This window comes from Rutidosis leptorrhynchoides, chromosome 4, assembly GCF_046630445.1.
Source record: "Rutidosis leptorrhynchoides isolate AG116_Rl617_1_P2 chromosome 4, CSIRO_AGI_Rlap_v1, whole genome shotgun sequence".
Taxonomy (NCBI): Eukaryota; Viridiplantae; Streptophyta; class Magnoliopsida; order Asterales; family Asteraceae; genus Rutidosis; species Rutidosis leptorrhynchoides.
Window position 1 is genome coordinate 608,716,865 of NC_092336.1, and position 26,274 is coordinate 608,743,138.

Consider the following 26,274-nt stretch of genomic DNA (forward strand, 5'->3'; position numbering starts at 1 on the left):
ATAATCATTATAACATGTTATTAATACTATTAATAATAATAATATTGTTATTAATAATAAGTTGTATTAATAATAATAATGATATTTATAATAATCTTAAAAGTGGTAATACTAATAATATTAATGTTATTAATAATTATTAATAATAATAACATTAGTAATAGTTGTAATAATAATACTTGATAATGATGAGTGATATATTATTAAAAATTATATTAATAATAATAATAATATAACGAATGCATAATTATTTACGAAGGATTGTTCGTGAATCGTCGAAATTTTATAACAGTTAGGTTTGAATTTAGTCGGAAATTTCCGGGTTGTCATATAAACCAAATTATTAATTTGAATTATTAAATCAATTATTAGTTTGAATTATTAGTGTATAAAACTATATATCTAGAAACGATCGTATAATACGCTTATAAATACTTGTTGAATAAAAATATAAGTATTATCATCCTACTTAATTAAAATAATTTTTAAAACTCAATTATTATATAACATAATTTATTTAAATTAATAATCATACATTTTGTTGTCTTAAAATATATTTTTCCCGTTTTCACTAATCGTAGTGTTTAATTTATAACTAGTATATTCTAAAAAACAAATTTGGAGTGAAAAAATCATTGAATCTAACAAATGGTTGTTAAGTATTTAACGAAAAAAGTCGGGTTATTACATATAGTTGTTAGGCTCAGCTCAGAGAGGTCAACCTAGTTGAGGTTGGGTCCAGTTGGCTACTGATTGTTGTTCAGTAGTAAGGACTTTCGGTAGACACTAGACTGATCAGCTAGTAGTCGTGTGCCCGTACAAGCCGCCGAGTCTCTAGTTGGAGCATAGTTGCCAGTTGCTAGTTGATAGTTGCTAGTTGCCAGTTGCCAGATGATTAGTTGTTAGTTGCCAGTTGCATGTTGTTGATTGTTGTAGCTGTGAAGTAGTTGTACAAGTTGGTACTGTATGCTAGATCTGTTAGATGATTTCATTCACTTAGCCTTGTGCTAACCCCCTCACCTCCTCCCCTGCAGGTTTTGGATGTTAGAGGGTTTCGGGATAGAAGTGGTTGTTTGAAGATATGTTTGACAAAGCCAACTCTGATGTCGTGTGTCTTATGTAGTAAAATGTTGTTTAACGTAACACCTTTCATTTATTTAATAATATAACATAATGGATTTGTAATAATCATGAGTTATGTTTATCAGGATATTTCGGTAAATTAAGACTTTCGCTGTAATTAATAAAAAAAATCTAGGGTGTTACATCTGTTTCTCGCACTGCTTCTGGGATGTTCCTCTCTAAGAAGAAATATGCTACTGAGATTATTGAGCGGGAGGACATTGGTAACTGTAACCCTAGCAGGACACCAGTTGGCATTAGCACCAAACTCACTGCTTCTGGTCCTCCGATTAAGGATCCCACATTATATCGCAGTCTTGCTGGTGCTCTTCAGTATCTTACTTTCACTCGACCAGATATTTCGTATGCGGTTCAACATATCTTTTTATTTATACATGATCCTCGAGAGCCTCACCTAGCGGCTCTGAGGCGGATTATACGGTACATTCAGGGCACTCTAGATCTTGGACTTCAGTTGTTAGCATCCTCTTCCACCTCCTTGGTTGCATATTCAGATGCCGACTGGGCAGGGTGTCCGTCCACTCGTCGTTCCACCTCTGGGTATTGTGTGTTTTTAGGTGATAATCTGTTGTCTTGGTCTTCTAAGCGGCAACAGACTCCATCTCGTTCCAGTTCCGAGGCTGAGTATCGCGGCGTTGCCAACGCCGTTGCCAAGACGTGTTGGCGTCGTAATCTCCTTCGTGAGCTCCACTCCCTCTCTTCTCGGCCACACTTGTTTATTGTGATAATATCAGTACGGTTTATATGTCGAGAAACCCGGTTCAACATCAGCGTACCAAACATATTGAGATTGACATTCATTTTGTTCGCGACCTTGTGGCAAAGGGACAGGTTCGTGTGCTTCATGTTCCTCTCGATATCAGTATGCAGACATCTTCACCAAAGGCCTCCCGACGGCTCTGTTTGACGAGTTCCGATCCAGTTTGAGTATTCGCCCTGCTCCCACTCCAACTGCAGGGCGATGTTAGACAGTATTAGGCTCTAGTCATTTATGCATTGTAAGCCCACATCTATAAGGGTCCATTTACTAGCTTTAGCCTATTAGGTTTACTCTTGATATCTATTTATGTGCTGTAATACGTCACGGGTCTTTAATGAGAATAATATCGATACATACATTACGCGTTAATAAGACTATATGAAACCCGAAGCTGTTACGAGACATCGTTGTCATAAAATGTTTGTAAGATCTTTCCCATTTACTAAATTATCTAAATTGTATCTACATAGAAGGTAATTCTCAGTGTTGTTGTTGGAACACAGTTTTGATAGATAGTCTTTTTCCCCAAAATGTTTGGGAATATGTATAATGTATCATGTTTCAGAGCATCATTCATTGTTCTCTACATTTTTGAATTTTTATGATTTGCTGTGAATTGAAGAACGTTCTGTTTGATATAAAGTTAATATCATTTTCAAGATAAATTCTCAAATTTTAAATTTATAAAGTGACCGAGTAATTTTTTTTGAAAAGAAAGTGACCGAGTAATCTTAATCATGATTACATAAAGTGGCAACGACTTTCTACAGAAGTCTATTATTTAACTCCGATGTTAGTAATAAGACTAACAACATATCCATCCTTTACAAAACCAGATTCCACAAGAAAAAACAAAACTGAATTCAAAACAAGCCTATGGAAAACTAGGTTACGCACACAAAAAGAAAACATAATTCTTATTAATATCAACTATCAAAAAAAATATCAACTATCAAATTAATAATGCCTATTAACTTTCTATGTATTTATCTGTGGAAAAAAGTGACTCCAATTTCTCCTTTTTTGATGGCTTAATAAAATTGACTAGCACTACTGAACATTGGCAAATTCCGGATAACTTTCAATAATTTAGGTTATGGCTATATTAATCGAGTCAACAACAAGCGTCGATTTATTGGCGAATTAACTGACGTTTAGAGCCTAAATTTAACTTCAGGCAGGTTTTAAACCTATGGAAATTTGATGCTACTATTTTCATGGCGTCTCACACTTTTTTATTTTTTTTAAATGTTTTTTAACCTACTTATTGGCCGGAAGTTCATTCGGAAACAATCTCTCTATCCATAGAACATTAAGAGAGAGGACTTTCTCGACCCTTGGAGTGTTTTCACTCTGGGTAGAGAAATGACTTGTCTTTATTATAGGATAGGGGAAAAATTGTCTACATCTTACCTCACTTATATGAAATTGAGTTACGTTGTTGTTTCAATAATTTCGTTTGAAGGTTTGCATATATGTGTTTGCAACGCATATCGAAATATCTATATACAAAAATCAATTACGGAGTAGTTGTCTGAGGATAGAAATTTGGTAGTTAATTTCCTAACACACACGTGCATGAGGGGATTTGACAGTGTGCAAGAAAAATATATATATTTAAGGGATAAAAGTAATAAGTACTATTGATATTGATTATTTTGAGTCTTTGAGACCATTATTAACTAACAAGTCTTTGTCGCGTACTGATTCAATAGATTCATGCAGGGGCGGACTTATATAGTTATGAGTGATAGCACGGGAAACTACTGAAATATGCGATGTAGTGGAAAATTTTTGGAGTTTTTAACTAGTGACACCAGTATATAGTGTAAATATTGTTGTGAGACACCACTAAAATAAGTCATCTAGTAGAAAAAACTAGTTTGTGAGCCCTCACTTCGCGTCGGAGAATCCGTTTCGGATATAATTTGTTGGCCATTCCTTGAAGCACAGTGTTTTGCTAAATGCTTGCTAAGTTTGATAGGAAAAATGAGGTAGTTTGGAAGGTATTAGGGAACCTTTATTTTGTTAGTAAATTGAAAAAAGAAGATTGTTGGGTGAAAGAAGTAAAAAATAATTTGAGGGCACAAGTGTTAAAATAGAATGTTTGAAAAACACTATAGCTATAGTGTTACTGTAGGTGAATAGTGCTACAGTGTTTTGTCTAATAGATAGTATATTAATTTTGGGTCTTTACCTAGTGACACTACTGACTACTATTTCTAGATCCGCCACTGGATTCATGCACTACTCCTTTACACTAATAGAAGATTCCAAATATACTGATAAGCAATTTTACAAGTGGCATGCATGGTTTGGAGGATTAGAATTGAAGAAAACCTTGTAAGATACAAATTGACAGTAACACAGTATAACTAAGTAAGTATAAATTAAATTAACCAAAGATACTAGTGTCAAAACATTATTTAACAAACAAAATGAAAGATATGGTTGATGATAATCCTTAAACAATAGCAAAAGGTTAGATAAAACATTATAATCACACATGTGCATGTGGGCATAGTTACAAACTCACACAAAGAAACTTAGTCAAATATTGTTAGGAATTCGGTAGCGGACCCTAACAAGAACATGTGATTTACAACAATCACATAATCCACATACAACAAACGAATAAGCGATACGATAAATAAAAGCATAAACGACACAGATATTTAATGTGGTTATATCCCAACTCCAAACACGGAGAAGGGTTTACTCCACGAGCGCAAACCATAGAATTTTTCTTATTATTTTCGTGCACACATGTTAGGGTTACAATAGGGTGTTTATATAGGCATATCTAAACAAGGAAACAACTTAAAGAGCAAGAAAACGCGTTTTTCCTTGTCAGGCTCCTGGATAGGCTTAAGCCGCGCCACGGCTGGAGGAGCCGTACCGTGGCTTAAAGCATGTTTTCGAAACTAACATCATTGCAACCTTCGAGCCTCAATCAAAGTGTTGAGCCATGGCGCGCCTTAATGAGCCACAACGCGCCTTAACACTAAAACACACTTTTTCTTGTTGTTTTGGTATCTTTCACACATCCAACAAATATTTATCCTGAGTACCTCATAAAACTAAAACAATTGCTTCTAGTGTATAGCCAGCTAGATGGTTCTGAAAATGAGGGCATTATTACAAGTATTCTTAGCTTAATCTCCACCCTATAGAGATAACCTTGTGACGATCGGGAAAATTTCGACTTATTTTTAAGTCAATTCTATACTTAATTTAGTATTTTCGACATGTTTCCAACGATTCACGAACAATTGTTTGTAAATAAATATGTATATATATATATATATATATATATATATATATATATATATATATATATATATATATATAAAGTATATTAAATATAATAATTAAACAATTGTAATACTCGTTTATTGGTTCGATCATTTTTAAACAAGTTTAGATACAATTTTATAAGAATTTAAAAATAAACGTTGATCCGAAAATAAGTTATACAAATTATAGGTTTATTAAATTATTTTTAGAATCTATTTGTTAAACTTTAATACTCAGTACATTTTACTTGAGATTGAGCGCTAATAATAGGACAACTTTATATAACTAGTTTTACACAGTTAATGACCAGAATAAATAAATGTATTTAATATAAAAATATGGGATTTTTCTGAAAACTTTTACCCGTCACTGATTAGCAACGGAGCACGATATATCACTCCGTGAAAACTGTCGGTAGGATATAAACAACCAACATTCACGAGAGAAATAATAAATAGATAAAGAAAGGTGACAACTTGTTTCCTTTCTGTTTTTCTTCCTTCCACATGGGATAAACTAGATATAAAATTCTGTTTACTGTTTTTGTTCCCAAGAACACCACTCTACCATATTTTTGTTTTTGTTCAACCAAAAACCAACACCACTAGACCACCTTCAACTACTAAATTCTACTACTTTACTGCAACCATGGAACCACCACGGACCACCATTGATCTCCATCACTACCACCTTCGAACCACCCATCGACACTCACTTCGAACCCTCACCACCTTGAAACCCATTTCCTTTTTTTTCTGTCGCATAACCTTCACCATGGGAACCAAATTGTCAATAATTACTGCTGCTGCTACTACGCTCATTACTTCTGTTCGATCATGAACCCACCCCAAAACGAAACCCACAAAACTGCTTTTGTTTCCTGTTTGCTTGAATTCCTGCTACTGTCCTCCTGTTTTCTGTTAACTTGTTGCGTAGGTTTTTCTGTTTATATTCGAACAACAGCCACACAATTAAACCACTTTCAAACTACATCACGATGGTACCTGCTGCTGTTTACTTCTTCACTGTCCGAGAAAATAACGCAAACTGCCATTTTTTTTCTCTCCTCGAAGTCGTGTATTGCTGCTACATCAGCCTTTACGATTCTGTTTCTTTTCAAAACACAATCCATCGAAAACCATTCGTGATTCTGTGAATAATGATGATGTTTGATAATAAAGATGATGATAGTGACGATGGGATGCGGTGATGATGAATGAAGATGATGATGAACATGAACTAGGGAGAGTGCGTTTTCTTTTCTTTTATGGCGTTATACGAGAGGGAGCTTACGTTTTTGAGCTCATTACGATGATTATGAATAACGATTATGAAGATGATAATGATGTAGATGATGGATGATGATGAGAAACTTGATGATGCGAGTGAGATATGATGGTGATCGAGAAGAAGAGGATTAAATGATGATGATCATGCAAAGAATGGTGATGATGAACGATACATAGGGATGATGATGATGATGTTAATATGATCGATGATGCATGGTATAATACTATTATTATTATTATTATTATTATTATTATTATTATTATTATTATTATTGTTATTATTATTATTATTATTATTATTATTATTATTATTATTATTATTATTATCATTTTTATTAAAATTATCATTATTATTATAAATGTATCATTAATAATATCATGATTACTATTATTATTATTTTTATTATTATTATTACTATTATTATTATTATTATTAATATTATTGATATAATAGTTATTATTATAAAAATTATTAATATCATTAGTAACATTATTAACATATAACATTTTTATTTATTTTATCATTAGTATTATCATTATTATTATAAGTATTAACATTTTTATTATCATTATTATTAATATATTATTAATAATAATATTAAAATATTTCAATGAATATTTATAGTAATAAACTTACTATAGTAATTTAATAAAAAATATTAATTAGTTATTTAAAATAAATAATATAAATATATTTAACTTACTGTTTTAACATAACATATAAATTATTAAAATTCTAATATATATATATATATATATATATATATATATATATGTATATATATATATATGTATATATATATATGTATGTATGTATATATGTATAACATTTGAAATAATATAAAACTTGTTCGATTACAATTATATGTGTTAATATATATTATTGATTTACGTTCGTGAATCTGAGGCGAACCCTGCCTTTGTTCAGTTCCGTCGTATGCAAATTTTCTACAAAATGCAGTATCGTGAGTTTCATTACTCCCTTTTTATATATATTTGTGACGACCCGAAAATTTCTGACCAAATTTAAACTTTATCTTTAAAATGATTTAATGTTTTCGACACGATAAGCAAAGTCTGTAATGTTGAGTCTCAAGTTTTGGAACTATATTCATGTAATCAATTATTCTTTGACTATTCTCGAAGATTCACGAAATATATATATATATATATATATATATATATATATATATATATATATATATATATATATATATATATATATATATATATATATATATATATATATATATATATATATATATGATTCCAATTTATTTAGTAAACGATAGTAACATTCGATTATTGATTCGATTGATATTTAGATGAGTTAACTAAAACGTTTAAGATGAACCAGTAAAACACTAATTTGCTACAGTATTTTCGAATTTCTACAGTACCCGAAAAGCTACAGTGTTTTCGAAAATCACTATTTGCTACAGTAAAAAAATGTATATATGTATATGTATATACTATTTTTAAAATGAAAATGTATATATGTATATGTATATACTACGAGACGATGATTTATAGAAGCAAATAACCAAAACACTTAATTAATTGAAGCTACACTTCGAGTGACATAGTTTATCAATGATTAAGTTTAATTTTTGATAAAGGTACACGCCGCGTAACGAAAAGTACTAGTTTTTAAGCGTACGAAAATGCGTTCGAGAAACTGGAAGCGGGACATAAGTCGAACGTAAACGTACGAGTCAACGGACCAAAAATTACAAGTCACCTATACACGAGAATATAATATAATATATAATTAATTAATTTAAATTATTTAAATTATATATATTATATTTAAATACGTTGACAAGCAAAACAACAAAATAATGTGAGCTGTAAAGAGAGGCCATGAAATCGCATGGCCAAAGGCCTTCGAAACCATGCGATCGCATGAGGCAAAATTTCAGGAAAGGCCTATAAAAGTCGAGCTCGTTCACTGAATTGCACACACACATATATCATCCATCTTACTCTGTATTTATTTATTTAATAATAATAATAATTATTATTATTATTATTATTATTATTATTATTATTATTATTATTATTATTATTATTATTATTATTATTATTATTATTATTATTAAGATTAATATTATTAGTATTATTAGTATTATTATTAGTAGTATTATTATACATAAAATACTACGACGAAGTCATGAGCGTGTCACTTTCAAAATGGGTTTTCAAGCGGGATAGAGTTAAGGAAATTATGGGTTATAGCTATGGAGATTATGAGTAATGTACGTGGGTATTATTGGCAAGTCAAACCTAGTGTTTATCATCTCTGTTGCGTCTACGTACTTCCCTACAATATTGAATCACGATATTGATACGTGAGCATTCATATTTTATCTTTTATATATTAATTGTGTATCCATGTCTAGTGCTCGAGTATATATATTTATGCTTACTTGTATGCTAAATTTCATCGTTAAACAGTTTATAATGAATCACGAATTAAATACATATATTACTGGTAAAAGGTATATGATATACATTTTTTTGGAAAGCTGGCGAAAAATCAATAATTTTTCATTTAGAAATCGCGTAATTTCGATGAACGAATCAAAAGATATGATCAACTGAATTATGATTGACGTTAATTAGAATTGCTTTTGAATCTGCAGTTAATATTTAAACAACTTGTTTGTAAGATTGATAAATTGGATTTTTGAATATTACCAACCGAGTAAATGAATCCTTATATAAGGTAAGTCTCGTTTTGATGAACTATTGTCAAAATTGACTTTTTGAAACGACTTTGGATAACTTTTGTATGTTGATCTCTAGCATTAGGATTGTGATACACTATGACCTGACCTAGCTTGATAGACATTTATTGACCAACATATGTTCTCTAGGTTGAGATCTACGGTTATTTGGTAATCCGAGTTTCGGTCACATTTTGGTGAACAACTTTATATGCTGCTAAGGTGAGTTTCATTTGCTCCCTTTTTAATTGCTTTTGAAATATATATTTTTGGGCTGAGAATACATGCATGATGTCGTAGCGTGGGGGTATGAAATAGTTTATATTTTTACTAGGAAAAGCGATACAAATTACACAAGTTTTAATTATTTATTTACAAATGGGATATACCTAAATCTTGCTACAACACTATAGGCAGTGTACCTAATCGTAGAGTAGTATAGTTTTTAGTAAGTCCGGTTCGTTCCACAGGGAGCTGGCTTATTTCACAATATATTTTAAACAATTATATTCGTACAAAATATATTATATTAATAATATATAAAAGGGGGTTTTACCGTTTAATGACCGGTTTATCGATTTTATATTTTAAGCGAAGCGTAAAGTAAATGACGATATTTAACTAACAATATAAAATAAATAACAATAATTAAAATGACAATAAATAAAAGTACGAGGAAAAATGAAATAAAATATATTATGCTTATTTAAACTTCCGTAACCATGATGGTTGACGTATTGATTTTAGTTTTATGCCCATGGGTTAATTGTCCTTTGTCCTGGATTATTTAATATGTCCGTCTGGTTTTTGTCCATAACAGTCCATCGGTCATAAATTTAAAGTGCGAGTGTCCTCGTCAATTTATTCTTATACCCGAAGTCAAATATTCCAACTAATTGGGGACTTAAACTGTAACAAGGTTTTAATACTTTGTTTAATAATTACACCAGGATATCGACTGCGTGTAACCCAAGGTTTTAATACTTTGTTATCAATTATGCCAAGTGTCCTTGTACATAATTTCACCCCTGTTTTAATAATTCCATAGACTATTAATCCATTCCCGTGTCCGGTTAAATGAACGATTATTCGTACATATAAATACCCAGCCCATCGTGTCCGATCGAGTGTATATGGTTATTTATAGGTACATCCAATTGTAAATCTTTATATTAAAATTAACAAACTATCATTTAGTTAAACAAATATAAAGCTCATTAATAGCCCATAGTCTAATTTCCACAAGTGTCGTTCTTTTGTCCAAACCCCAATTATGGTACAAAGCCCAATTACCCAATTTTAGTAATTAGTCCAACATCATGATTACTTCGTCTTAAATAAGCATAATAATAACTTAAGTACGAGACATTAATTTAAAAAGGAGAACATAGCTTACATTGATTATTTATCGCGTAGTGTTACACGGACAGAGCTCCGACTTTAAAACCCGTAAAATAACCATTACATAACCCGAACTAATCTAATATAACACTAATCTATATATATATATATATATATATATATATATATATATATATATATATATATATATATATATATATATATATATATATTATTTATATTATACTACGGAGTATTATTATTATTATGTTATTTTTACTCGCAGAATTCGTGACCTTTTATAGGCATTTTGGAATTTGGCAGCTCCGCGAGTCGTGGAGTTTTTGGCCTTCAAACTCCGCGAGTCGTGGAGTTTGAAAATCCAGCTCACAAACTTTTGGCTCCTAGCTTGTCGACATAATAAATATATAAATATAAAATATAAATAATTAATATAATTATTTATATATTATATTATATTCTTGTGCATAACTGACTTGTAATTTTTGGTCCGTTGCGTCGGGCGTTGATAGTTGACTCATGTCCCGGTTCCGGATTTTCGAACGCCTTTTCGTATAATTTAATTTCTTGTACTTTGCGTTCCGCAACTTGTACTTTTGTCATTTTTAGACGTTTCTCATCAATAAATTGAACCACTTGGATTGTATCTTGTACATTTGAGCTTTTTGGACGTTTTCGCCTTTTGTCTTCGCACTTATTTAATATAAACGATTACAACTTAAAATAGGACAATTACAACTAAATAATTTACATATTGGGAGGATATTGCTACTAAATATATGTTCATTTGGAGCACTATCAAATATCCCCACACTTGAACGTTGCTTGTCCTCAAGCAATACATAACTTGAAATAAAATCACACTTCACTCGAATCACTTTTTTATTCTCACACTTTATACATCAGTGATTTTGATACGGCGGTATAAACAATGATAGTGACGATAGAACCATGGTTAAAGGTGGGTGTGTCATCCACAGTTGCCTCGGGTTTAGGTCAACGACACTTGCAATCAAATAGCCGATTTACTTTCGGTTTCCAAAGCAAAGTGCACATTTGAAAGGTGGATTACAGTCCCACATGACTATGAAAATGTAGATCCTTAAGGAAATTGGATCTTTATGAAAATATTTGATCTTTTGAAAATTCAATCTAGCTTTTACCCTAGATAAGTTTTCCGGAATAACCCTTCACCGGTGTTGCAAAATATTTTTGTGGGTTTTGTGGGTTTCAGATTTGAAAATTTTAGCTCAAAACTTATGGTTTTTTGTCACCCACTTGCTAACCTTATATTAGGAAAGCAACACGTCCAGTTTACTTGTCCCGTATATTACCTTTCGGTAAACTACCATCCGGTTGTAAAGGAAAGCGATGAACAAGCAACTGTTAAGGCAATGTCCCGTGACTTGCTTTTGATTATGATCTATAACGTGTCGGACGCAATTACTATCCTTTGTAGGAGAAATAGTAAAGCTCACCCTTATAATTTTCTGGTCTGGCACAAGGTCCTGTCTTTGACCATGCTATGCAACCACCGTTCTTACGGTTGACACCTGATTTGGTTTAGGTGACCTAATGAATTCCAGGTGAATTCCTAGGATTTTACGTTCAATGGTAATGAACGCATTGAAAATGGGTTTTCAGAAAACCAATCGGTTTTAATTTTGATCAAAATATTTTCTCGTTCAAGCTCGAGTTTAGATATCATTGAATTCCATGAGTTTGTAATTCTCAATCTTTAAGGTCAATCTCAAGGATTGAGTAATATCAGTCTTAAAAGCTGATTTTTGATCTTTAAGGAGATTATCCTTTCTGGGGATCTGATTCATTAGTCTTATCAAGCTAATTTGCATGGTGCCCCCCATTGTACGAGATAAATCCTTCTCATGGTTAGGATAAATCTAACCACCTGGCGATCCTGTTTGATGTTGAGGTCCGTGGATTTCCTGCTGATTTTAGAGATGACTTTTCTAGATTTTTCGTCAACCTACAGCTGGTCTGGACGATAATTTCTTGACCTAAATCAAGAAGCGCGTGTCTTTTTCGGAAGACTTTACTTCCTTTTAATGATGGAATTGATTCATCGTGTAGATCCATCTCTCTTTACAGTAAATCGGGTAAAACAGTTAATTTAGTCCAAAACAAAAGCACCTGCAATAACTTTACAGAAACATGTGATAGATAGTTTTTAATTGAATAACTTGGTACATTCTCTCCACACTTGGCTTTTTTCATGCGTCTTTTTATATCTTAAATAAATAAATTCAAGCGTTTTAGTTGTTTCTCAATTTATGTCCTTTCCGAGGTAACGATAATTTCGGCATTAACACCTAGTTTTATCGTTCATAAATATGTATAAACATGATTTTGAATTCATTTAGTTGAAAATTTTTAAAATTTTCATAAAATTTAGAAAATAAGCCAAGTATAAACCCGAGAGAATTTATAACCCTTCCCCACACTTAAGATCGTGCAATGCCCTCATTTGCATGAAATCAGACTATATTTATAAATTCATGAGGGTGATAAGTGTAGAAAAGTGATTAAAAATACCCAGTTTGTAATTACAAAGCTCATCGAATGATAGATGGCGCGCCTCATCGTTCATTCCTTCTTGTTTTATCACACATGCTTTTTTTCAAAAACGGCTGCTTTTCTGAACTGTTTACTAATATTTGAAAAAAGCGTCTTTTACCCTAACTTATCATGCATTTTTATTAACGAGTTATGCACTAACCCGAACCCCTAATTTAACGTTAAGTGGGGTTAGACTTCCCCACACTTAGCTGACGACATGTGAAGTCGGTAGAATGAGTTCCACGAATTAGAGTAGTGAGCCAGTTATTTACATTTCGGGTGGTGTATAATATATCAATGGGTTTAAAGTTTAGACTCACCAGATCGTCACTACTTAATTCTTTTTTAAGTGTAGCTTTTAGTAAATGGATATGTCTCTTTTCTGGTTCTTGGTCAAATGGATCGATATACACCGACATACTTATTTCTATAGGGTGGACAATTCCTAATATTTCCTTCCTTTTATTCTCAGGATCAAAGTTTTCACCTCTATTACCCAATTGGGTGAAATTCGAGGTGTCATTATCTATTACAGCTCGTAGTTCATTTCCGGTGGATGACTCGTCTATTGAAAATATTGGGTTGGAAGGTTGTGGAATGGTGAAGTTCGGTTTGGCCTCGGGGGTAAAATTTTCAACGTTATCGTATTCCCAAGAGTACCAATTTGTCACCCTTACTTCTTCTTTATCCATTGATGGATCGATGATTTCGTCGGTAGAGGCTAATGTGTCGATATGTTGTGAAATTGGTAAGACTGAATAAAAAGTATCATCGGGATAATTGGTGATTTCGGAGCTCTCGAATTCATCAAAATTCGATGATATGAGATTTTCTTGCACAATACTCCTCAGATCAACAGGTGTGTAGTCTGATAGAGTTTCAGCTTGCCGGTTTACAAACTCTCTCATTTGTTCATTTTGAGCATTGAGTTCTTCGAGTTTGATTTTCATATTGTCTAATAAATTTTCAGACACGTAATTTTCCTCGTCTACTGGTTGTTGAGTTTGGAAATATTCTTGGGAATAATCCCAATTTGAATTTTATTCTTCATAATCATTCCATTCAGGTTCAGTGGGTGCGTAATTTTCCATAGGAACGTAATAATAACATTCCCATGTTGAGTGATAATCTCCACAGATTTCACAACCAGTTATTGTTTCGTCATTCGTGATCCAAGATTGACCGAATGAATTGTCATCAACACCCGTTTGAGAGTATTGATTTAATTGATTTTGGATATCAAAAAGAGTTTCCATAGCCTTGTTTTCAAAAAATTTCATTTTATTGCGATGGCCAAATTTTAGCTACAATATGGTGCATTTACTAATTATCCTATTAGTTATAAAAATAGAAAAACTTATATAAGTTGTCCAATTAATAGACTTTTCTGCTTTTGCCCACGTTTCGAATAGCCAAAAGATGCAGCAGGGAGCCAGAACCCTTTAAATCGGAAGCTCACAACTCAGCCACTAACAAATCCAACTATTACTACGAAGCAGAAAATTGTCAACGTCCATTAATTTAACCACTTAAATAATTTTTCTTTCCGTTTGAGATATTAGATAAGAAATATAGAAAATTTCTAAGTCCTAAAAACTAAAGCGTCGAGAAAAAAGAAAGAAAAAGAATGCGCGTCGAAAAACGTCGAAAAATTAAAATAAGAAAATAGCGCGTCGTGACTTAAAAGGCACTAAAATTTTAAAATCGTCGCAAAATTCTAAAGCACCTAAATCTTAGTCTAAAGAAATAGCACTTAAGGGATTTTACGGCAAAGCCTAAAAATCTAGAAGTAAAAATAAGTATGGCAAAAACTATGGATTAAAACTAAATACGAGCGAAAAACATACAAATATTACGCTAAAAACAAATAAAAAGGGACAAAATATAAAAATATACTAAAATCCGTAAAAAGTACAATTTTTATAAAAAGTACAATTTTTATATTATTTATTTAATAAAACTATTAATTTTATAATTTAATAAAACTAATTAAACTAAATAAACAAAATAATAATAAAACTAAAACTAATTAATAAATTAATTAACTAATTTAGGGTTTATTAATAATAATAAATAATAATATACCGTAATAAATGCTGGTTTAGGGTTTCAGGCGCGTCAGACAGGGCGGCTCCGCGACTCGTGGAGTTTTAAGCCTGCAAACTCCGCGAGTCGTGGAGTTTGAAAGACGTTTTTTTTTATATTTTATATTGTTTTTCTAAAATGATATATAAATATATTTATAGAAAAATAAATTAAAAATATAGCGTTTCGTCGAGTCCCCGGCAGCGGCGCCAAAAACTTGATGTCGTAGCGTGGGGGTATGAAATAGTTTATATTTTTACTAGGAAAAGCGATACAAATTACACATGTTTTAATTATTTATTTACAAATGGGATATACCTAAACCTTGCTACAACACTATAGGCAGTGTACCTAATCGTAGAGTAGTATAGTTTTTAGTAAGTCCGGTTCGTTCCACAGAGAGCTGGCTTATTTCACACTATATTTTAAAAAATTATATTCGTACAAAATATATTATATTAATAATATATAAAAGGGGGTTTTACCGTTTAATGACCGGTTTGTCAATTTTATATTTTAAGCGAAGCGTAAAGTAAATGACGATATTTAACTAACAATATAAAATAAATAATAATAATTAAAATGACAATAAATAAAAGTACGAGGAAAAATGAAATAAAATATATTATGCTTATTTAAACTTCCGTAACCATGATGGTTGACATGTTGATTTTAGTTTTATGCCCATGGGTTAATTGTCCTTTGTCCTGGATTATTTAATATGTCCGTCTAGTTTTTGTCCATAACAGTCCATCGGTCTTAAATTTAAAGTGCGAGTGTCCTCGTCAATTTATTCTTATATCCGAAGTCAAATATTCCAACTAATTGGGGACTTAAACTGTAACAAGGTTTTAATACTTTGTTTAATAATTACACCAGGATATCGACTGCGTGTAACCCAAGGTTTTAATACTTTGTTATCAATTATGCCAAGTGTCCTTGTACATAATTTCACCCCTGTTTTAATAATTCCATAGACTATTAATCCATTCCCGTGTCCGGTTAAATGAACGATCATTCGTACATATAAATACCCCGCCCATCGTGTCCGATCGAGTGTATATGGTTATTTATAGGTACATCCAATTGTAAATCTTTATATTAAAATTAACAAACTATCATTTAGTTAAACAAATATAAAGCCCATTAATAGCCCATAGTCTAATTTCCACAAGTGTCGTTCTTTTGTCCAAATCTTAATTATGGTACAAAGCCCAATTACCCAATTTTAGTAATTAGTCCAACATCATGATTACTTCGTCTTAAATAAGCATAATAATAACTTAAGTACGAGACATTAATTTAAAAAGGAGAACATAGCTTACATTGATTATTTATCGCGTAGTGTTACACGGATAGAGCTCCGACTTTAAAACCCGTAAAATAACCTTTACATAACCCGAACTAATCTAATATAACACTAATCTATATTATATATATATATATATATATATATATATATATATATATATATATATATATATATATATATATATTATATTTATTTATATTATACTACGGAGTATTATTATTATTATGTTATTTTTACTCGCAGAATTCGTGACCTTTTATAGGCATTTTGGAATTTGGCAGCTCCGCGAGTCGTGGAGTTTTTGGCCTTCAAACTCCGCGAGTCGTGGAGTTTGAAAATCCAGCTCACAAACTTTTGGCTCCTAGCTTGTCGACATAATAAATATATAAATATAAAATATAAATAATTAATATAATTATTTATATATTATATTATATTCTTGTGCATAACTGACTTGTAATTTTTGGTCCGTTGCGTCGGGCGTTGATAGTTGACTCATGTCCCGGTTCCGGATTTTCGAACGCCTTTTCGTATAATTTAATTTCTTGTACTTTGCGTTCCGCAACTTGTACTTTTGTCATTTTTAGACGTTTCTCATCAATAAATTGAACCACTTTGATTGTATCTTGTACATTTGAGCTTTTTGGACGTTTGCGTCTTCAAATCTTCGTTTTCGCCTTTTGTCTTCGCACTTATTTAATATAAACGATTACAACTTAAAATAGGACAATTACAACTAAATAATTTACATATTGGGAGGATATTGCTACTAAATATATGTTCATTTGGAGCACTATCAATGCACTTTATTTTAAACGCAATGGATACAAGTACATACTAAATTCTACACCGAGTTTGAACCAAAAATCCCTTAGCTTTGGTAACTAGTAACTGCCTGTTATAAGAACTGGTAGGCACGAGTAGTTGTATATAGATTCATAGGGCTTGGCATCCCTGTCTGTTCTAGGTATAGAAACCCTAGCCTGAACTATTAAACAGACGTATGCTATTTGAGTTTAGTACACGTTAGTTTGCGTGTATTGTACATGTTGGTTGCATGTATGTTAAAATAGGGGTACTTATTATATAGACGTTAAAGTTTAGTTACCAGGGTGCTCAATCTTGTAGAATATTTTGATAAACGTTTCTGGATGAAACAACTGAAATCTTGTGATCCACCTTTATATACAGATTATACAAAACATTAAAACTATGAACTCACCAATCTTTGTGTTGACACTTGTTAGCATGTTTATTCTCAGGTTCCCTAGAAGTTTTCTGCTGTTTGCTTATATGTTAGACAAGCTATGTGCATGGAGTCTTACATGGCATATTTTTCAAGGAAACGTTGCATTCACCAAATCATCATCATGTATCTTATTTTGACTGCATTGTCAACAAAAGTACTATTGTAAACTATTATTTACGGTGATTGTCTATATGTAGAAATCATCAGCTGTCGAAAACCTTTGATTTAAATATTCATTTATGGTGTGTCTTTTCAAAAGAATGCAATGTTTACAAAACGTATCATATAGAGGTCAAATACCTCGCAATGAAATCGATGAATGACGTGTTCTTCCATATAGATTTGGAGCGATCGTCACAGTTGGTATCAGAGCGTTGGTCCTAGCAAACCAGGTCTTGCATGAGTGTGTCTAACTGATAGTTGTTAAGATGCATTAGTAAGTCTGGACTTCGACCGTGTCTGCATGTTAAAAGTTTTGCTTATTATTTCTTGTCGGAAATTACATGCTTATCATTCTTAAGTGTAGACACGTTTTCCTGCATTTATTGCATAAATAGTGTATAGACAAAAATTCATATCTTAGCGTATCTGTTACTGTAAACTTTTCCTAACACCTTCCGAAAATTTCTCCGTGATTTATAGAATTTGGTATTATATATACATATGTAAATTATCTATTGAAGAATACCAAACTAAATTCTATAATCTAATTCATATCAAAAATCATCTCCCTAATTATACAAGATGGATCCCGTATCTAGTTCAAATTCCTTAAACTACGACAGCTATTCCGATATGGATATTCACCTGAATTCCGAAGACAGTGTAACTTGAATGGATCAACCAATCAGCCATCACCTTTTCTGGATGAATTGGGGATGGGGTCATAGCCTGCTTAGTCATTGGAGACAAGAAGAAGGTGATCCCTTCCATCCACCACATTGCCCTCTTGGCGAAGAACCTGAAGCACTTACCGGCGAACCTATTCGAGACACCATTTTCTCTCTCATTTCCAGAGTGTCTCGTCACGATTATATATTATCTCAAATTCTAGATCTTATTCGTCCACTCGTCCGAACCGACAATCACCCCGGTGTAATAGAAGAAGTCAACGAGCTTCGCGCTCGGGTAGTGGCTTTGGAGAATGTGGTGCAAAGGTTACAAGCACCAGCAGCAGCACCGGCAGCAACAGTACCACCATCAACAACACCAACAGTATCATCACCACACCAACAACAACATCTGCATCCTACACCTCAACATCACAATCTATACCTCGAACATCAACGTCATACGCACCATAGATACCAAGGAATACCAACAACAACAAACGATGAAGTATTGATTCATAACTTCATCGAAGAAATATTTTGCAGAGAATATGTAGTTTCTAAAAGTTTTAGAGATTATATATTCTAGCCCTAGTCGAAAACTAGATGAGATTAATATTATGTTAACTCATTAAATCCATGATTACATCTAAGGAAAATATATATGTAGGTATATTTTCATAAAGATTGTAATTAAGAAAATTCTTTTGTACAAACTGTTAATGGTGAGAATATTTTAACGGGCAGGTAATACCCGAGAGATATATAAATTCACAATTAATATGTTACATTCTTCGATTCTGATTCAACAAATCATCAATTATACTCACTACTTTCACAACTATAAATATTCTTTTATAAAAATCAAAGCAACCATCCTCATCCAAATTTGATTACATATTTTGATTTTGACAAATCAAAATCCAAGTCAAGATTTAACAAAAGACATCATTCTTAGATTCCTACATCTTTCGAAGCTATACTTTGACTTCAAAACTGTGCTAGAACATCATAGAACCCAGAAAAGTATTTGTATCATTCAAATTCCTAGAACATCATATGAATATTAACGATTACAATCTATGTTCAAATCCCTCAAAATTCCTGAAGACACTTCAAATAATGAATCATCGAGATGATGATCCAACCACATGTTACCGCAGTCTTGTACCTGAAAAACCCTCGAAATCAAAGTCATAGTTTAACACGTATCCGTGTCAGACCCTTTGTCATTTATTAGCTAAAATAACTTTTCAATCCCTTTTCAAAATGGACAGTTTTGTCACCACTCCAGCAAAATCACCTTCAATTGTTCATTCGAATAAGCCTTATTATAACGATTACCCCTTCATCATTGTTACCGGGGAACCTTTTATATTCCACCACATTAGCAGTAAACTTATCAACAACTTCATTGATCATTAAGCCTCTCCGAAAAATCACGATAATTATTCATTGAAACTCTATCAAGTACCCATATACAACTTGTAACAACAATTGTCATACCAACTACTGGGAATTAACAAATCAGTATTTTGAATTTTGTAGCAATTTTTCGCCAACAGTTATATATATATACATATAACGTTTACCTTCAAGACTTACAGACTTCGAATGTGAAGTTTCTGAAAAACACCCTAAACTACGAACTAGTTCTCGAAATCTTAAAAAAATACTGATGAAGCAGCAAAAACTGTAAACGACTTTAACAGTCGAAAGTTTTGATGATAAAGAGTAGTGTGTTGGAAAAGCACAGAAAAAGAGAAAATTTGGTACTGGAAAACAAATTGAGCAAACCATGAAGGAGGCTGTGGAAAAATCACAAAGACTAAACCTGCCTTCAAAGAATCCAAATGATTCAGTGTCTGCTGAAGTCATTAACGAATACCTTGCTCCTGACTCTAAACTTTTACGGACAAAATCTTCTTCATCATCTTTCGATATTAGAAATTCTAAGATATCATCATATCTTTCATTATAAATATCTTCGATGTTTCTGAAGATATCTTCATAACTATTGTTATCCAAAATCATTTACTTCTTCGTGCTATCTGTGTAAAATCATAAAAGAAACTATTTTAGTTTCTAAATTCTGAAACCTTTGAGTTTAAAATATGAATGTTTCTGAAGTAGTGTTGGGAACTAAAGCATGAGTTAGTATAATATAATGACACTTGATCAATGTGATTATATTACAGTAAGTCATGCTAAGCTTCTAATGGAACGTGATAAAGGTTCACAGATCATACCCTCATCATGAACCATGTTACATAACTCTTTCATTCTATTTAATCTCTAAATATATCAAGAAAATATTTTTCTTGATGATTTGGTCTTTCCAGATATTCTGGTAATTTGACAAATCAAGATCGTGCCATTACAATTTCTTTCTTAGAACATTAACTATGTTCATTCCGAAATGTATAACTACGAATTCTGGACCATTATTCGCTTGACTTGAAGTCGGGAAGGAAAAACGAAAGCATGGAGCTCCTAAATATAAGGAAAAATATAAAGCCTGACAACAACACATATATTACAAACCGTGTATATCAATGCGTATAGCAATATAAAGACACGGGAGAATGAAAAATACTATAACCCCAAGGAAATAGTAGAAGAAAATAACTTCCTCTGGTGGCAGATGAAAAAGAAGAATGAAGGATACGATAGCCAAGAAAATATCAAGAATCAGAACTGGATTAAGCATTTCACAATCTTTTGGAAGTATGAAATAAGGAAGAAAATGTAGGAGTGGTGAAAATAATGAAATGGAAGTGGTTAATTTATAGCAAAATATCAGACATAGCAGTCGAGGCAGATTACGCATTTAAAGGAAATCTTAATTTCCTTAGATTTCGAAGAATCAAATCTTATTTAGATTATGAAGATTTTCTATTCATTAAATTCCGGAAATCAATCGTAACTACGTCAAAAGTTAAGACGAATCTGTATTCTTTCATTTCACTCTTTTACGATAACTTCTCTCATACGCTTCGAGAAATTGGATTGTTTTATCCATATTATTCAACGGTGATAAAATTCTATTTACCAACTCATATTCGTCATGAAAACATTTTTATTGTTAGCCATGACAACCTCACTCAAATTTCGGGACGAAATTTCTTTAACGGGTAAGTACTGTGACGACCCGGAAATTTCTGACCAAATTTAAACTTTATCTTTAAAATGATTTAATGTTTTCGACACGATAAGCAAAGTCTGTAATGTTGAGTCTCAAGTTTTGGAACTATATTCATGTAATCAATTATTCTTTGACTGTTCTCGAAGATTCACGAACAATATATATATAACTTAATGTGCATATATATATATATATATATATATGATTTCAAGTTATTTAGTAAACGATAGTAACATTCGATTATTGATTCGATTGATATTTAGATAAGTTAACTAAAACGTTTAAGATGAACCAGTAAAACACTAATTTGCTACAGTATTTTCGAATTTCTACAGTACCCGAAAAGCTACAGTGTTTTCGAAAATCACTATTTGCTACAGTAAAAAATGTATATATGTATATGTATATACTATTTCAAAAATAAAAATGTATATATGTATATGTATATACTACGAAATGATGATTTATAGAAGCAAATAACCAAAACACTTAATTGATTAAAGCTACACTTCGAGTGACATAGTTTATCAATGATTAAGTTTAATTTTTGATAAAGGTACACGTCGCATAACAAAAAGTACTAGTTTTCTAAGCGTACGAAAATGCGTTCGAGAAACCGAAAGCGGGACATAAGTCGAACGTAAACGTACAAGACATCGGAATAAAAATTACAAGTCACCTATACACGAGAATATAATATAATATATAATTAATTAATTTAAATTATTTATATTATATATATTATAAAATTATGTCGACGAACAAAGAAACAAAAAGATGTGAGCTGGAGACAGGTGGCCATGCGAGCGCATGGCCAGAAGCCTAGTAAACCATGCGATAGTACGGCAGGCAATTTCAGGCCAACACTATAAAAGCTCGACCATTTCTACTTCTGATTCAATTCATTTTACTCCGTATTTATTTTATTAATTATTAATTATTATTATTATTAATATTATTATTATTATTATTATTATTATTATTATTAATAATTATAATATTAAGATTATTATTATTAATATTATTATTAATAGTATTAGTATTAGTATTATTATTTTTACGATACAGTACTACGAGACGATGATTTATTATTATTATTTTTATGATACAGTATTATTATTATTAATATGAAAATGTATATATGTATATGTATATACTACGAGACGATGATTTATAGAAGCAAATAACCAAAACACTTAATTGATTGAAGCTACACTTCGTGTGACATAGTTTATCAATGATTAAGTTTAATTTTTGATAAAGATACACGTCGCGTAACGAAAAGTACTAGTTTTCTAAGCGTACGAAAATGCATTCGAGAAACCGGAACCGGGACATAAGTCGAGTGACAACGTACGAGTCAACGGACCAAAAATTACAAGTCAACTATGCACGTGAATATAATATAATATATAATTAATTATATAAATTAAATATATTATATATATTATATTTAAATACGTCGACAAGCAAAACAACAAAATAATGTGAGCTGTAAAGAGAGGACATGCGATCGCATGGCCAAAGGCCTTCGAAACCATGCGATCGCATGAGGCAAAATTTCAGGAAAGGCCTATAAAAGTCGAGCTCGTTCACTGAATTGCACACACACATATATCATCCATCTTACTCTGTATTTATTTATTTAATTATTATTATTATTATTATTATTATTATTATTATTAAGATTAATATTATTATTATTATTAGTATTATTATTAGTAGTATTATTATTATTATACATAAAATACTACGACGAAGTCATGAGTGTGTCAATTTCAAAATGGGTTTTCAAGCGGGATAGAGTTAAGGAAATTATGGGTTATAGCTATGGAGGTTATGAGTAATGTACGTGGTTATTATTGGCAAGTCAAACCTAGTGTTTATCATCTCTGTTGCGTCTACGTACTTCCCTGCAATATTGAATCACGATATTGATACGTGAGCATTCATATTTTATCTTTTATATATTAATTGTGTATCCATGTCTAGTGCTCGAGTATATATATTTATGCATGCTTGTATGCTAAATTTCGTCTTTAAATAGTTTATAATGAATCACGAATTAAATACATGTATTACTAGTAAAAGGTATATGATATACATGTTTTTGGAAAGCTGGCGAAAAATCAATAACTTTTCATTTAGAAATCGCGTAATTTCGATGAACGAATCAAAAGATATGATCAACTGAATTATGATTGACGTTAATTAGAATTGCTTTTGAATCTGCAGTTAATATTTAAACAACTTGCTTGTAAGATTGATAAATTGGATTTTTGAATATTACCAACCGAGTAAATGAATCCTTATATAAGGTACGTCTCGTTTTGTTGAACTATTGTCAAAATTGACTTTTTGAAACGACTTTGGATAACTTTTGTATGTCGATCTCGAGCATTAGGATTGTGATACACTATGACCTGACCTAGCTTGATAGACATTTATTGACCAACATATGTTCTCTAGGTTGAGATCTACGATTATTTGGTAATCCGAGTTTCGGTCACATTTTGATGAACGACTTTAATTGCTGCTAAGGTGAGTTTCATTTGCTCCCTTTTTAATTGCTTTTGAAATATATATTTTTGGGCTGAGAATACATGCACTTTATTTTAAACGCAATGGATACAAGTACATACTAAATTCTACACCGAGTTTGAACCAAAAATCCCTTAGCTTTGGTAACTAGAAACCCTAGCCTGAACTATAAAACAGACGTATGCTATTCGAGTTTAGTACACGTTAGTTTGCGTGTATTGTACATGTTGGTTGCATGTATGTTAAAACAGGGGTACTTATTATATAGACGTTAAAGTTTAGTTACCAGGGTGCTCAATCTTGTAGAATATTTTGATAAACGTTTCTGGATGAAACAACTGAAATCTTGTGATCCACCTTTATGTACAGATTATACGAAACATTAAAACTATGAACTCACCAACCTTTGTGTTGACATTTGTTAGCATGTTTATTCTCAGGTTCCCTAGAAGTCTTCCGCTGTTTGCTTATATCTTAGACAAGCTATGTGCATGGAGTCTTACATGACATATTTTTCAAGGAAACATTGCATTCACCAAATCATCACCATGTATCTTATTTTGACTGCATTGTCAATGGAAGTACTATTGTAAACTATTATTTACAGTGATTGTCTATATGTAGAAATCATCAGCTGTCGAAAACCTTTGATTTAAATATTAATTTATGGTGTGCCTTTTCAAAAGAATGCAATGTTTACAAAATGTATCATATAGAGGTCAAATACCTCGCAATGAAATCGATGAATGACGTGTTCATCCATATGGATTTGGAGCGATCGTCACAGTATTTTTGGGCTGAGAATACATGAGCTGCTTTTATAAATATTTTACGAAATAGACACAAGTACTTAACTACATTCTACGATGAATTACTATACCGCGTATCCATGTTTTTGCTTGGTAGCCTATGAATTAGTTGGACGTTATAATTGCCTCTAATTGACGCGAATAGTAAAGATAGATCTATGGGCTTTGACACGCCCCAGTCAGAGAGTTTGAACTGCTTTAGTACTTCGATTTTTATACAGATGTGTTAATCCTGTATTTAGCATATAGATTGCGAGATGCCTATATGTTGGGGATATGCTATATGCATTTTGTTAATGTCGGTTACCAGGGGTTTATCGGGAGAATAATTTTTATACAGATGTGTTAATCATGTATGTTGTTTATGAAAATGAAATCTTGTGGTCTATTAAAATTATTGAAAATCATTGTTTATGATAAACCTATGAACTCACCAACCTTTTGGTTGACACTTTTAAGCTTGTTTATTCTCAGGTATTAAAGAAATTTGCCGTTGTGCATTTGTTTATTTTAAAGATATTACATGGAGTCTTTCATGGCATATTTCAAAAGACGTTGTATTCAAAATTATCATCGAGTATCATATTGGGAAATCATCACAGTTGTTAGGTTGTAAAATGTTATTTATGATGAATGTCTATACGTAGAAGTCATCATTTGTCAAAACCTTGGATTTATATACGATGTGTCTTTTAAAAGAATGCAATGTTTACAAAACATGTCATATAGAGGTCAGTACCTCGCAATGGGACCAGAATTTGATGTATTCGTCCATATGGATTTAGACGGGTCGTTACATGTGGTATCAGAGCCTTGGTCTTAGCGAACCAGATTTTGCATTAGTGTGTCTAACTGGTCTTTGTTAGGATGCATTAATGAGTCTGGACTTTGACCATGTTTGCATGTTAAAAGTTTTGCTTATCATTTCTTGTCGGAAAATATATACTTATCACTTCAATCTCGACACGTCTTACTGCAATTATTGCATAGATGGTGTACAGATAAATCATACCCTATCACATTTTTCACAGTAAACTTTGTCTGACATTTCCCTAAATTCCCTCCGTAATCTACGGGATCTTTTATACTATATAAATATTCTACAGAATACTATCCGATGTTCGAAAATTATTTCATATTGAAATT

The 26,274-nt window shown here is 31.7% G+C and overlaps 1 protein-coding gene across 1 annotated transcript; it reads left to right on the top strand.

The window, feature by feature from the left end:
- Positions 1-1,190: 1,190 nt before the first annotated feature.
- Positions 1,191-2,111, top strand: LOC139843005 (secreted RxLR effector protein 161-like). Its single transcript, XM_071833095.1, has 3 exons — positions 1,191-1,217; positions 1,259-1,823; positions 1,969-2,111. Exons 1-3 carry the CDS (start codon positions 1,191-1,193, stop codon positions 2,109-2,111), a joined length of 735 nt encoding a protein of 244 aa, XP_071689196.1.
- Positions 2,112-26,274: the final 24,163 nt, after the last annotated feature.